Source organism: Taeniopygia guttata, chromosome 11, assembly GCF_048771995.1.
Source record: "Taeniopygia guttata chromosome 11, bTaeGut7.mat, whole genome shotgun sequence".
NCBI classification, from domain to species: domain Eukaryota; kingdom Metazoa; phylum Chordata; class Aves; order Passeriformes; family Estrildidae; genus Taeniopygia; species Taeniopygia guttata.
The window spans coordinates 19,870,033-19,885,380 of NC_133036.1; the positions used below are offsets into that span (position 1 = coordinate 19,870,033).

Genomic DNA, 15,348 nt, shown 5'->3' on the forward strand with positions numbered 1-15,348 from the left:
AAACCTCAGTATATTTTTGGTGTGTGAAGGATGAACCTGAAGGGGATTTTGTTGTTTACAGGGTTATTGTATTGCAAAGAAAGAGCAGTGAATCCACAATGTCTACTCAATAGTTAGAATAAATTCTTGGTTAAATTTTTTCATCTCATGCCCTAAGGAAGATTTGTCCTGTGGCTGGTACCCAGGGCTGGCTCTGAGCTGTGCCCCTTGCCCAGTGCAGACTTAGGATTCCTGAAGTCACTGTCCCTTGTGCTGGGCAGAGGCAAAGCAGCAAAATCAGGTCTTCAAGTAAGTAAAGACACCCAACACTTCTATTAAAAGAAGTTTAATCCAGCATGGTTCCTTAATATTAACCATGTCTCCAGCTGTGACATGCAGTACATTTTTTACTTAAAAAAAAAAAAAAAAAGAGAAATGCAAAACAAGTATAATAATGAGCCCAGGTCCCCTGAACATCACAGTGTGTGGCAGTAAAATGACAAGAGAAGGGAAAGAAACACAGGATTTTGTACAAGAAAAGGTCCAAAGAAATCTTTCTCATAAATCAGATATTGTCTGTCCCATTTAGAAGCAAGCACTTGTTTTGCATTTACTCTGTCAGTGGTCAGAAAGCAAGAGATGCAGGAGCTGCCTGCTGGCCAGCTCTGAGCCTGATCAGCACCCCCTGATCCTGCCAGCTCCCCCGTCCTGCTGGCAGCTGCCACAGGCAGCTGGAACCCAGGTGCTGATTTTATTCCAAAGGAAATCTGCCTTTTCATCCCTATTTTTCACTTACTTTGTTAGTACCATCTGCTCTCATTTTAATCATACCTGTTCTGGTACTGTATTAATTTTTAAAACATCCATACAGGTTTCTTTGCCACAGACCTGTCTGATGCCACCTGTGAGGAGCGTGCCATGCTCTTCCCAAGCATTCCCAAGTGCTTATAAATGGATACAGATATTCCAAGGTAGGTTGTGCTACCTGTGAAAACAGCTTATAAATTCAGAGGGCTTCTTCCTTGGAATACAACACCACAGGATAGATCACATCCTTCCAGGGGTGAAAAACCAACCCAACTCACCCCACCCACCCACACTGAAAGAAGGGGGCTGGGGAGATGAATTAATTGTGGACATTTTGTAGTTTGGGGTTGGTTTCTTGGCATTTTCACAGTGGGGAGGAGGCACTGCCCTCCTGGGGCCTGGGTGCACTCAGTGTGGCAGCACCAGTGGCCTGTGGCACAGAGCAGGACATCAGCACTGGTGCCTGGGGCACAAACACCTGCAGGTTTCACCAGGCAGGTCCTGCTGGGAGGTATTTGCCAAGCCTGCCTTCCCTGGCTGTGCAAACACTCCCAGGGCTTCCACAGAAACAGGACAGGGCTGCTCAGAGCTGCCTCACCTCTTCCACCCCATCCTGTGGTGAAATTTCAGCAGAGGGGATGTGACTCCATCCAAGCAGCTTAAAACAAGGGATACTGAATGTTTGATGAGCCAGCTGCCCCGCAGCACCATTATACTTTGAGGTTTGCTCTTGTTGCAGATTTCCAGTTGTCACTTTTCCTTGTCACAGATAGGAGATACAAAGGTATTGAGACCAATGTGTTAACTGTAATCCATGCCTTCAGTGCTTGGGAGTATTCAGACTTTGGATAAAGAAATACTGTTAGTTAATCAAGAAAAATACAAACAGAGGCATCCAAACCTCTCCTCTTTGGCACATCAAGAAGTATAAAAACTCTAAGTGTTACAGGTTTGGAATTATGAGAGCACATTAAAAGCTTGTTTAAAATGTTGCTCCCATTTACTCAGGACATGGATGTGCTGAGTGGGGAGGGGCAACAGAGAACTGAGCTGTGTTGTTTGGGCAGATCTGCTGTAGGATCTGTAGTTGCCAAGGAGTGTTCAATGGCACTGGGAGTAGTCTCCTTTTCCACATCACTGCCCTGTCTGTGCTCTGGTGATTCCATAAACAGTGAGGTGGAAAGGGGCTGAAATGAGGGGATATTTTAGTTGGCAGTGCATTCAGCAAAGAGGAAAGTGCTTGATCATCTTCCCTTCACGCTTGGTTGGTGTTTGGTTCTTCAGTCTGAGTCAGAGTCGGAGTCCTCATCTGAGGGGTGAAACAAGGAACAAAAGTGAAAATGCAAACTGGAATTTCCCCCCAGCTGTGGCTCTGGCTGGGACAGGGAGGCTGCGCTGGCAGGGTGTGCCTCAAAGGACACAGCAGTGCTGGGAATGAACACTTCTGTGAAATGACAGCCCTTGCTGAGGTGATGGGACCTGAAATGGTGCTTGAAGGACTTGGGAGATGCTGCTGAGAGGCCCTGCTGGCACAGCTCTGGGCACTGCTGTGTGCCCTGCAGCTCTACACCTCTGAGAGCCAGAAGCTCTGAGATGCTGAGAAATCCCAGCAGGCCCATGGAGCTCCATCCTTCTGGCCTCAGCACTGAAGAGCCCCTGTGTGAACACAAGTGGGGCTGCAGGGCTGAGCCCTCCTTGCATGGCCACAAACACCAACACGAAGCTGTGTAACTGCACTTCTTTATGAATTGTTTACGTAATTCTGTGTCCATCTCCAGGGGAATTGGATCTGTATCCTAATTCTGCACCCTTGCCACCTGATCATCTTCTGAGGGCAGTTCAGTTTTTAGCTTTTACAGTCTGTTTCCTGTTCCTTTTATTCTTTTTTTTCCTTTGTCCCTCTTTTCAGCCTAAAGCTTGAAAAACACTTAACAGTCTACTAAAATCCCCAGCAGAGACTGTCAGTGCTGCTGTTCACCTCCTCGGATTCTATACAAACCTTGGGTGTTTGGTTTTGCAGGGGTTTTAGATGGGGTGCTCTGGGGTGATTTGGGATATTTTTTGTTTGATTTTAAGTGTGGAGCAGTCTTTTTAATCCATGTGGGTGCAATAAAGAGTCACAGGGATGTGATGCCTTATTTGGGCTCCTGGAAACTACAAAACAACTACCCCTGTCCTGACTTGAACTGGCTTTGAACACCCAACACCTCCTTTTTATCTTTTTCTAAGTGGATCTGTCTGATCTGAAGTAGACTGTAATAGAAAAAAAAAAAAAAAACCTTGTTAATTTTATGCTGTTTTACCCTTGGATTTCAAGGTCATTTGCCCACAGATGGTCAAAGATCATAAGAGGCAATCATGATAAGGAAATGATAAAGAGAAAAGCACTATTTGGACATTAAATACTGTGGATTAATGGATGTTAATTATAAGTTACAAAAAAAAAAAAATTAGAAGTTTGCTTGTTTCGACAGCAAGACATTTTAATAGGGAAAGAAAATCTGTGCTGCATGGTGATTTCTATAACTGGAACTGGGGCTTTTCAAAGTTAGATGTGAAACTCTGAGAAACTTCACATTCCTGGCTTGCATATTGTCTTAATAAATCACTGGAATTCCATTTGCAGCTTCCTAACAGCTTCCTTGAGCAGAGCTGTGGCAGACAAACCTAAGAGTAGAAACTGCTTTTACTGAGCAAGAGCCCTTGCTCCCTGCAAAGGGTGAGAGGGCGAGGGAAATCTCACCCTGCAGCTCATGAGACATGCAGGGAATCTCACCCACCTTCTGTCTTGCGCCCCTCGGGGGAATCGGAGCTGCCCTGCTTGAGGAAAGTGACCAGGTCATTGAAGGTGATGTAGAAATCAACGGCAAACACGATGGTGGCTGCAAACCCAAACACCTGAAAGGGCAAAATAATGCTCTCCTTAACAGCAGCTCCTATCTGTTAGGGACAAACCAAACCCAACCAAACCCACACAGGAAAACTCCAGTGGTTTTTTTGGACCATGCCTTTCCAAAAAGGCAGGGAAGGGAAATGGTTTGTGACACATTGGTAACACCTGAATTACAGCTCCTTTGGGAGCCTGAGAAGTGACCAGGGGTGTCTTTATCCCTCCCCCAGGCTGCAGCCCTCTTGGGCATCAGCACCTCCTGCACCTCCACTGTCCCAGGCACCTCTGCCACCAAGGAATCACCTCCATTTCTTGGGAAATAATTTTCCACTTGTTTGCAAGGATAGGTGTCTATTGCTGAGTGAACTAGACAGATTAAAATGATTCTGGAATTGCCCCTGCAGTGTCAGAGCAGCAGAGTTGTGCCAAGCCAGGTGCTGGTCTGGGAGCTGAACACACTCCATTGCTCCATGGCTCACAGCAGGCACGAAGATTAAACAAGATTTGGGCTTGTATTGTGGGGTGGTTTGGGAAAGGCTGCTGGCTGACACCACTGGGCACTGTTCCTCCCAAGCTTAAAAAATTGTTATGCAAATTTTATTTATGCTGCATACATTATTGATGCTTAGAATCAAGTTGCAGATGTAGGGGCTGTATTGTATTTCTGACCACAAAATGCTGATGGGTGAAGGGTCTCTCCTGGGCAGTCCTTGTACTGGAGGGTAAAATGACACTGCTCTTGTTTCAACTCATCCAAGTAAAACTAAGCAGGAGAGGTAGGAGGTTGAAATCACTTAATTTAGGCTAGCCTTAGCAGTTTCAGGTTTGAGTTCTTTTTTTTTATCATCATCATTATTACTATTTGCCTCATTCAAGGATCTTGACACTCCTTGCAGGAGCAGGTAGTAAAATCAAAAAGCAGAATAGGTGTCTTCTCTAAGGGTACAGTCAACACTGAGCAGCTCTCTTAGAGTGAAAAAAACTATTCATTGGTTCAAGACATGTTTTTCTGAAAGTGACCATTTCTTCTTTGCTTTAGGCAAATTAATTCTCAGTTAGCTGATGAAACTTCTATGACTTGCAGTGGGGTCATATTTGAACTGTTTCTTAATTACACCCATGTACTGAAGTGTACTCAGTTCACCACAGCACTTAGGTGGAAAGCTCATGCCTACTCACCCCTGCTGCTTTAGATGCTCCATCGTTGTATTTTGAGACAGCAGCAATTGAAATGGCAAAGTAAATAATGGCAGCAGTGACACAGCGCAAGAAATCCTGTGGAAGAAGCAAGGGTGCATTCTCAGCCTGGTCAAGGATTTCCTCTGAAAACCATTCTGGAAACGAACACTCAGTCCCTCTGTTGCTGCATCAGTGGCTTTGCTGGCGTGTGACCACAGCCTGGTTTGCTGTAGAGGAGGAACTGCTCATCTGTGGAATGTTTCTAAATAAGAGAAGAACTGAACCTTGGCATAAACTTCTGCTCTCAAAGATGCTGGGATAAATCCTGCTGCTACCCTGTGTCAGGCAGACCTTCCTTCAGCCTGGGAAGGGCTGTGTGGGGCATTTGCCTTGGAGCACAGCAAGGGCTTTAATGGGAAAATGGTTTGAAATGCCTTAAAAACCTCATGTTTGAGCAGAACTCCTGTGGCACCAGAGGCTCAGGAGGTCCCAGCTTCCATGGGAGCGGGTGCCTGTCTCTCTGTGGATGCAGGGCTGTGTGGAGATCTCCAAGGAGACCTGTCTGTGCAGCTCCTCATTCAGGAAAACACTGGTTTAGTGTTGGAATGATTTGTACTTCCCACGTCCCCTACCAGCTCCACCAGCCTGCCACAGGAGCACGTGCCTGGTGTGATCCCTGGGATATGTCCTGCTGTCACCTGCAGGGATGTCTCTGCAGTGAGCTTTAAACACAGAGCTATGTCCCAGGGCATGTGCAAACCACGAGATCTGCAATAATCGTACCCTCAGCTCTGTTCACAATTAGTCCTTCTGCCTTTCCAGAACAGATGGAGGAGTAAGATCCCGTGTCAAAGCACAAATCCTGCAAGAAACCCGATTCCTCTGAAGTCAGGACATGGTCACTTATCTACATTCTGTGCCTGCAGTATGTTATGGTAATGGCCATAATAAACACACAAATGCCTTTTTTTTTTTTTTTTTTGTAGTTCTGGAACCAGATGCATGTAGAAAATGGGAAAATGATGGAACTGAGATTATCAGCTGAGAGCTGTGCACAATCGTAGCCAGTCACTGATATTGTTTTATCTACCAGTGGCCTTGCTATTTTTATACACTGAGAGCTCAGTTCAAACCTCAGTACAATGAACCAAAAGAGAACACAGACTGATAAGATCAGAGGGGTTTTCTGAAGTATTTGTACTGCAAGGCAGCTGCTCCCTTTGCAGTTATTTGAGACTGCAGGGACATCCAGTGGCCAGGGCTCTCCTGCAGCCCCAGCACTGCCCCAGCAGCCACTGGGCTCCTGTGTGGGCATGAACTGGCCAGAGCTGCCCTTTCCCAGAGCAGCTCAGTTTGTCTGTGGGTGTAACTCTACCCAACAATTTAATCACAACCTCATGAAGTCTGCCCATTATCATCTGTTTCCCCCTCTGCAAGGGTGGCAATAAAGAGCCCCCAGTAGTCAGACTTGGGCTGATGCTTGCCCTAAGCCATCTGCCTGGAATTGGGCATGCATTCTGTGCTTTGATAAAGCCATGCTTTGTGTCAGCATCCAAAAAGCTCCAGTGCAGCGCAGAGCATAGTTTAGAGTGCTCTGGGACCCTCTGAAGCAGAGGCAGTTCTGACAGGTTTCTAACAGGGCAGTAAAGTTGTTATAGTCACCCCGAACTCCTGCCCAGCCCCTTTCACTCCCCTCGCGCTGCACAATTACATGTGAAGGTTTCTGTTGCACATCTCACTTACCGCCAAAGGCCAGTGGACTCCTTTAAACTTCTCATTAAGCTTGGAGGCGTAGGCAAAAAAAAGAAACAATGCCAGCAGAAACTCTAGGAGTGGTGCCATCATGAAAGAAGCTGCTAGAGATGCAATATAGCAGATAAAGATGATAAATGACAGCACCTAAAGTAAAGGGAAAACTCGTAGTTATTTGCATGGAATAGCAGAGCCGTAGGCAGCTGAGAAGCTTTGAAGTGTTATTTTCCCTGTGTATTTCTGTCAGTGCTGCTGCTGCTGCTGCTGGCATAGCTTCAGCATCCTGCTTTTTTTTTATTTTTCATTGGGCCAAATGTTTTTTCTTGTTCAGCACAGAATAAAACTGAAGTAATGGTGTTTATTTCCATGTGTGTGAAATTGCTTTTCTGGAGCGCTGGGTGGATTTGCACCTCTCGAAGTCGGTCATTTGCTCTGGATTATAAACAGCTCTGACAACATAATTCTGAATATAGAGTGGGGTGTTGCCAAGCAAGCAGAGCTCTAAGCTTTCAGCCATGACAGCTCTCATTTGAAACCCAAATCAGTGCTCAGACAGCCTGAAGTAACTCAGCATTTATTATCTTGGAGTTGAAAGAATAAGGTCTGCTGATGATGGATAGAAAAGGGCCAAGAATTAATTTTTCTGTGACTTCTGGAAGTGTCTGGCTCCAGTTTTCCAGCATGGCAGCTATTTTACACAGTAATAGGACAGATAACTCCCATATATTTCTTTTATCTCCATAATGTTTCCTAACTCTAGTAAATAATCAAAAATTATATTTTTTTCCGCACTCAATTGAAATGCCTTTAGAATATGGCTCAAAGTAGAAAGTTTCACAATGGCAAAACAACAGAAGAACATGCATTTTCACCTAAATCAAGCAGTACCAGAGTGCTGTCCTACATTCCTAGACTGTGTTTGCATAAGTGGAAGGTGAGGGAGCCATGGAGAAGCTCAGCACCACTTTCAGCTGCTGTACTGTGGGTTGGTCACCTCCAAAAAGAGGCGCCAGTCCTCCTGTTCTACTGCCTTGCATGGGAACTGGTTGCTGTTTCAATCAAATTAGCCTGAAGTAACAAAAGTAGGCAGGATGCTGAATTACACATTTACACCTGGGCTGCTCAGACAAATGTCTGCCTTCCTAAAGCTCAGGGATGCTTTTGGTCAGCCCAGACTGAGCATTAGATTACGAAGACTTTTTTAACTTCTAATTCCAAATCAGGACACTGACATTCCCACTCACACACCACTCAAAAGAAATGATTTTTTTTTCCCCAGATGGCACATCTGAAGTTAGATGTAGCTTCCTGCAAAGGTAATCAATGCATTTGCTTTGTTACATTTCATCTCTGGATTTCTTAGTTTGCTACTACCATGGGTTCCTGGGGACTATCTGTACCTCAGAAAAAAATCATCATTACACTTGAGTGATAAGGCTCCTAAAATTATTAATTGGCAATTACTCCTATGAGATGTCAGCAACTTGTATCAAAAAAACCTTTTATGTTTAGGGGACAACTAAGCAGTTCAATCCCACTGAAATCTTTTCTTGGTGTAATTAATTACCAAGCCTTTATTTTAGCCTGTGTTTTGGGGAAAGCAGTCAGGGCCTGAGCAGGATGCTAACAGCTGGAATAAACTGTTTTCATCCATTAGGACTGGCTGGTGAGGTTAGAGAGGATGTGACATTTTTAGTAAGAGACTATATTTATCTTAAAGGTCTGTGCATTGTTCTTGTTTCACTGGGTTCTAAGAAACTGAGCTGAGACAGTTTATAGAGCTCACTTCTGCATGGGCCTGCTAGCTGGTAATATCTGCCCCATTTGTTTGTGTTTACCCCACTCTGATTTGTTTATTGCTCACAGAGCCTCTCTGCAGGTTTTTCTTATTTTCATAAAGTGGAGGGAGTTCATTCCCTGTATCTCATCCTTAGTGTGGTATTTTCTTCCTATGAGCTAAAAGTGATAAGAACTCTTTGAAGGGAAGTGGGTTTACCAGAGCTTGACAGCTCCTAAGAGGAGAGAGGACTTCCTTCTTCCCATCACAGCACCTATTCCCTTCCCACCCCAAAGAACAAAGAATGCACTTGCTTTGTGAATTTGCTTCACTTGCATTTCTGGAACATAATTTAGACACAGTTCTATGTTTTCTTGGAATAAAAAGAAATCACCATTTATACAGGACATTTTCTTTTTGTTCTGGTGTTGAGAAAATATCTTCCTTTTTGTGGCTAAAGGCAGGTGTGTGATGGTTGAGCTGCAGGAGTGAACAGCAGCAGGGAGATGGGTTCAGGGCAGATCCCACTGACCACAACCCTTCCAATGGCAGATCCTCAGACTTGAACTAAACCTACTGATCTCTTAGGAAAGGATCAAATGCACAGTTAAATAACACACACTACTACTGGAGCAGCGAGGGGAGGTAGAGAGGCAAATTTCAGACCAGTAAGGTGATGCTGCACAGCAGAGATCCCTCTGATCTCGATACTCTTTGTGTCAGTAACTCCTGTGCTCTGACTGCTTTTGCACTGAGAAAAAAGCTTTCCTGTCAAAGTGTAAAATGAAAGGAAAGCCTTTCTGTTCTGTTCTTAACTGCTTTGTGGCAATTTGTGCCAGGGAAAGCTCCTGCTCTCTCGTCTCAGCCCCGGGCAGGTGTGAGGTTCAGACACGAGCTGGACTCAGGTGAAACAGGAGCTGTTCTGTGGCAGGAACACACCAAGGAGCCCCTGATCCCAGGAGTTGGGGTGCCAGGGGATCCCTGCTTCTGTGCCAGGGAAGCTGCTGAAGAGACACCAGTCTGAGCATTTCAACTTTCTAATTGGGTCTGACCCAGAGAAGCTGGTGAAGTTTAGTTGTTTATTTTAAAATCTGGTTACCAGGCCAGTCACTTGTTCAAACCAAGCCCTGCATGACTGGTAGATGCCAGCAGTGTCCTGCTGCCTGCTCCTCAGCCCTGAAAGTCAGTCACTGTATTGCCACCTTCCCCCCCACCCCTCAGTGGTGGGATTGAGTCCAGCCTGTCCTGCTCCCCACTGGTCAGCATCCCCTTGTGAGGAGAACTGCACCTCTAGCACACTGAAAAAAAGGCACCTTTTGATTCACAAGAAGCCATTTGATTTCAGTAGCTTACTGATGGCATTAGTAAAGGGGAAAGACTGAAGACTGGTAATTGGTCTGCAGTTAAACATCATTCCTCATTCTGCAGGCACTCTGAGACTAAAAGGGCCCAAGGAAGATTTTATGTGAAATAAATGTCTATAAAATAATAGACCAGATTTTGAGAATGAAGATTTGAAAGATGGTATTTTCGGATACCTTCACTGGGGTAATGCTGGAAGGCACAGGAAGGGGAGGGAGGCAGACCTTGGAAAGAGCAGAGGAACAAGAGGAAGGGGTGCCTGAGGGCTCTGTCAGGTGATGACCATGGCACTGCACCCTGGTACTGCACCTCGCTCTTTGCTTTTCTTCTTTTCTGTCTCCCTGACAAGGATTTTAATGCCAAACTTCCTTGGTAGCTTGGGAACACACCTGTGTAATATAAGAGCCCACAAATTGTAGGGTTTTGATGATGTTTCTCATTTCTCCTTGTGTAGAGCTCATTTCCTCTTCTGACAGCGGGAATGCACGGACTCCTTGAGCAATACTGGATATTACCTATAACTGTCTTTTTTGAATTACAGAAGTGAGCAGGTGCCTTTTCTGACCATTTAAGTGCACTGCCACTAACTCAAGCATTTGATGTTATCTTAAATTTTTAAAAATACATCTCTCCTCCCACAATACAAACACTGCAGTACCAGTCTATACCCAGAAATAATGACACCTACCTACGTACTTTTCCAGACTTCAAGTCTTTGTGAGAAACATCTTGCAAACTGAAAGGTGCTCTCAAAACTCAAAAGCACCTTTCAGAATATGTCCTGACCCCTCCAAGGACAGTCAAATGTTCCATTGCACATCAAACTTTTTCTGCACCTCTTTTCCTGGAGTTGTGTGTTTCAGGGTCACTTCAGAGAAAGGGCAAGCAATGGGACCTTGTTTTTCTATCTCTTTATCTATGCTTAAAAAAAAAAAAAAAAGGCAGCTAGAGAGGAAGTCTGTGAGGCTCCATGCAGTTGCAAGTTAATTTCTAGCACTTTCAGAAAGCACTGCAGCTTCTAGGAGGGAAAAAGAAGCAGCAGTATTTTATCAGTTTTGTGAATTGGTATTTACACAGTGTTTTTCTCTTCCCCTCACTTGGGATTGCACCCTGAGCACTGAGAGCAGCAGAGTCTGAGCTCTTCCTGAGCTGCTGATGACAGGCTGGTGTGACTGCTGCCAGCTTCACTGTGAAGGAGTATCTGCATGCAGGAAGCTCTAATGCAGCACAGAGCAGGACAGGAAGAACCTTTCAGGGCTTGGCAGTCATAAGAGTATAAAAAATCCTGGCAAAAAAGCAGCCTGACTATTCACTGAGCACCTTTTATGTACACTCCCATTCACACAAAACCCTTATTGGGTATTGTGTTTCAGAAAGTAACTTTCCCATTTAAACCCATGTAATTACTACTTATTATTGTGTTGCTGAGCTTCTTAAAGTAGCCAGGCATTACAAAGTTTATACTTTATTGTACAACCAGCTTGCAGTTCAAGGTCTAAAAAACAATCCTGACAGTGGTTAGAGAGCACAGTGTCCCTGAAGGGAGGGAGGCCTGAGCAGCGCTGAGGTCATGGCAGCTCCAGAGGCCTTTGTCTCCCCTGAGGAGAGAGAACAGACCCACTGGAACCCACTGGGAACACGGGGATGCTGGGTAGCCACTGCCATCTCTGCACCACCTCCTCATCTCCTGCTCCCACCTCCCTCCCCAGGAAAGAACAGCTTTGCCTGAGGCTTTACGAGTGGGTAGCAGTGTCATCTTCTGGACAAGAGTGTGTTTTTTTCTTGTATTCTTGTCAGACAGACAAAGTGCATCACTCAGTGGTCTCTGCTGTTCAGTTACTACTTCTCTGCTGCACTTGTCGAGGAGGTGAAATTCCTGCTTCCTCCACAACTGGCTGCAGGAGAGGCCTTCTGCCTACAGGCCCTGAGGAAAACACAGGGGCCTCTTCAAAGGAGAGCTTACACCGAGCAGCAGGAGTTTCAGTTACGAAGGTCAGGTCAGAGGAGACTGAAAAGACAGAAGAAAGACAGGAAAAGAGGAGAGAAACAGGCATAATGATTTCTACATCCTTTTATGTCACCATGAAGGTGGCACAACTTTACCTATTCACACTGCATTTTTATAAAAACGAAATAAAATGTAGTGCCACTGCATGCTGGCTTCAGGAGACTGAGGAGATGCCAATTAAAGCAGCCACAAGGGCTTGAGTGAACAGCCAGGTGAGCAGCAGAATCACTGCTGGGGATCCTGCTGGACAAGCTCTGGTGCCAGTGTGAGAGTGGCTGTTAAATGGTTCCAACTCGGACATAGGGAAATGAAAACTCATCTCTTGAAGGTAGAAAAGAGCAAGGATGAGATGCTGACCTTCAACACAGCAACACGAATGGTTAAGGAAAAATCAGTAGCTTAAGAAGAGTCTTTAAATACGTGGAAGAAACTATGGCATGGGGGGGAGAATAGAGAGGAAAAAAGAGTAACTTGAAAGATTAAAAACGGTGGTTAGAAAATGGAGGGAGCAAGGCAGTGAGAATAAACAGGATTAGAAGAGATAGTTAAGATTATAAATGTATTCGATGCTACTGCTTCTTTCTGGCTTTACAGCTGCCCCAGGTGGAATAAAAAATTAATCACGCAGGTCAGTGGGGAGGTGGACTGGATGTTCCTCACAGATCCCATACAACCCCAACCATTCTGTGGAGATCAAAAGAAAAAGGAACAGGGGATGAGGGGAGGATAATTTCCTTATCTGAATAAAATTTGAGATTATAATTAAGCCTCTACCTGTAATCAGCTCCATCCCCAGCCTGGCCTGTTCTAGGGGAAGCACTGGGATGCCCAGTTTACATGGCTACTGCACCAGAGCAAATCACACCTGAACATCCCAAAGGTTTTCCATGTGGAAATGTTATTTTCAAAAATGGCTTGAGAGCTGCAGAAATAAAGTGCATTTCTGGGGAACTGCCAAGATGCTGAATAATGTGACATTTGTAACAGTAACGAGGACCCCACTTTGCTTCTGAACAAAAGGCACTGTTCAAAAAGTGTATCCATGAATATTATTTCCATACATTTATGCAGAACACAACCCCACCCCACATTAGCACTGTGTCAGAGGAAAAAAATTAAATATTCAAGACAAGAAATACAAAGCTAAAGATGAAACACAGATTTAAACCATGATAGATTTAAGTTGGACTCATCTTCAACTATTTGGCACTGCATTTCTCTAATTGTATACAGGCTGCATTTACTCTGGGGCCTGTGTTGTCTTCAAGGGTTTCTTCTGGCAAAGCTGAGACAACTGGAGAGAAACTACTGCTGCCTCTTATCTGCCAGGAAACCACGTCCTGAGCACGTGGGCTTGGCCTGCAAGGAGCACAAGGAAAGCTCTCTGCAGATGGGATTTTAGAGCTGCTTTCAGCCAGCCAAGCCCTTGGGAAGCTCCGAGCAACCTTACAAAGGATAAATCCCTGTTTTGTCAAGACAGAGCAGTTTTTATTACTCCAAGGAGGCTTTGTCAGTTCTTCTCTATGACAACGAAAGGGTGAGTCGGATCCCATGACCAGAACAGTATTCCTCCAATATGCCATCATTCTGAGGCTGTCTGAAAGCCATCATTTAGTGGCTGTAAGCTTGTAAAGGAAATTCCAGTGTGTGTTATAGTATGTAACAAAAATACGTGCCAAAGGAGCCAGGTTAGCTGGGCTCTGGTATCTTCTAAATGTGTGGGTCGGTAAACTACACAAGTTGTGTGAGTGATGGGGTACCTGGAGAAGGGGTGGGGTAGCTGGCATTCTTCTGGTGGAGATAAAGCCCGTGGCCTGCTGCTACCCAGCCCGAGGCTTTCCCCACCACAGAAATCAACCTCCAGAGTGAATGCTTTTCCTCTCAAAGCCAGCCTCATCTGGCTGTTCCCTGTCTCTCTGCCTGCAGCCCCACAAGCCCCCAGGGCTGGTCCCCACCAGCTGGTCACAGGCAATCCTGCCTGCTTCTGTCTGTTCCTTATCTCTCTTTTTGCTGGAATATCCTGGTTTCTTTTCCTGAGCTAGCACAGTGGATAGCTAGAGACACCTTGCACATCTCAACAGTGCTCCATGGACCTGACTGCTGGTTTGGGCTGTCCTGGTATCTGACTATCTGCTGCCAAAACTCCGGCAAACTCACTGTTTGAATTTATCATTATTTCTAGCAAAAATGATGTTGAACATCTAATTTCACTCAACAAGCTTCCTCTTCAAAAGCTAAATTTTGGTGTGAAATACTGACTCCCCGTGGGGTGGGCGATCTCCTTCCCTATCACGTGGGTACTGTTTCAGCTCAGGGTTTAAGCCTGTACACGTAAAATTCCATAAAGTGTCACACCACAGTCCCTGCCCTGGTCCTGCTGCCACAGTGCTGCTGATCCAGGCCAGGTCCCCTGGCCCTGAGCCCACCTGGCTGGTGCCCAGCGGCTGTCTCAGCCCAGGGCCTTTCCCTCCGGGCAGCTCTCCAGCCCCAGGGCTGCACAGCAGCGAGCCAGCGCATCCCTGAGGGTCAGGGACAAGCACCGCTCTGGACAGCAGCTGAGTGACCGTGATGCACATATCCCAAATTCATGAGTAAATTCTTTCCTGACACACTCAGGACAGGCTGCCCCTACCCTGGCACAGCCGATAATGCAGACTGCAGCCCTAGTGGTGACTGGATTCACACCGCAAATAGCTTAAAACGAAATCAAAGCGCTTTTTTACCGAAAAGAAATCCCCGATAGTGAAACACAATGAGGGCACTGGAAGTCTAACGTGACAAGTTCTGGTCTCTAAGGTGCTGTGCCTGAATGACACTAAATCCATTTCACTCTCAGCTCTGCAGTTCCCCCACTCCGGTGTGGCTGTTTCCCCATCTCCCCTCGATGCTGTCTCCCTCTCTCCTCGGTTGTTTTCCCCTCGGTTGTTGTTCCCCACTTTTCCCCTCGGGTGTTGTTCCCTAGTTCTCCCCTCGGCTGTTGTTCCCTAGTTCTCCCCTCGGCTGTTGTTCCCCACTTTTCCCCTCGGGTGTTGTTCCCCACTTTTCCCCTCGGTTGTTGTTCCCCACTTTTCCCCTCGGTTGTTGCCCCCTCGCTCCTCGGTTGTTTCCCCTCAGCTGCTGACCGCTCTCGGCTCAGCCGCACGGGGAGCGGCCCGGGCGGGTCGGTCCGGCGGAGCCCGCTCGGGTCCCGGCTGCCCCGGCGATGGCTCCCGCAGCCCCCCGGCCCCGGTGTCCCGTCCTTACCGACTCTGCGAGCAGCAGCTGCCCCTTGCGGGAGCGCAGCAGCTCCCGGGAGGGGAGCAGCGAGCTCAGCCCGGGGGCTGGCGCGGCCCCCGCGGGCTCGGGGTCCTCCATGGCCGCGGCGCGGGCGGGGTGGGCGCGGGCCGGGCCGGGCTGGGCCGGGCCGGGCTCTGGCCGAGATCGCGCTGAGCTCGAGCCGGGCTCGGGAGCACGCTCGGGGGAGGGGGTTGGCCGTGGAATTTTTTTTTTTCCCTCTCTGAAGGAGGGAAGCGGAAATCGTGACACTGCGGAAACGTGAAAAAAAAAAAGATTCAGCATCCCCAGCTGTGGGGGGCGGCCCCAGCGCCCGCCCCC

General features: G+C 46.7%; 1 protein-coding gene across 2 annotated transcripts; it reads right to left on the minus strand.

The window, feature by feature from the left end:
• Positions 1-309: 309 nt before the first annotated feature.
• CMTM3 (CKLF like MARVEL transmembrane domain containing 3) lies at positions 310-15,299 on the minus strand. 2 transcript variants are annotated; one of them, XM_030282073.4, is made up of 5 exons: positions 14,998-15,295; positions 6,599-6,754; positions 4,856-4,951; positions 3,567-3,684; positions 310-2,095 (listed from the first exon to the last, which is right to left on the minus strand). In XM_030282073.4, the coding sequence occupies exons 1-5, from the start codon at positions 15,106-15,108 to the stop codon at positions 2,067-2,069; spliced, it is 510 nt and encodes a 169-aa protein (XP_030137933.3). In that variant the 5' UTR covers positions 15,109-15,295; the 3' UTR covers positions 310-2,066. The 2 variants fall into 2 exon arrangements, with proteins under 2 accessions (XP_030137933.3, XP_041574573.1); XM_041718639.2 differs by lacking the exon at positions 310-2,095 and adding an exon at positions 3,244-3,453 and having other exon boundaries at positions 14,998-15,299.
• Positions 15,300-15,348: the final 49 nt, after the last annotated feature.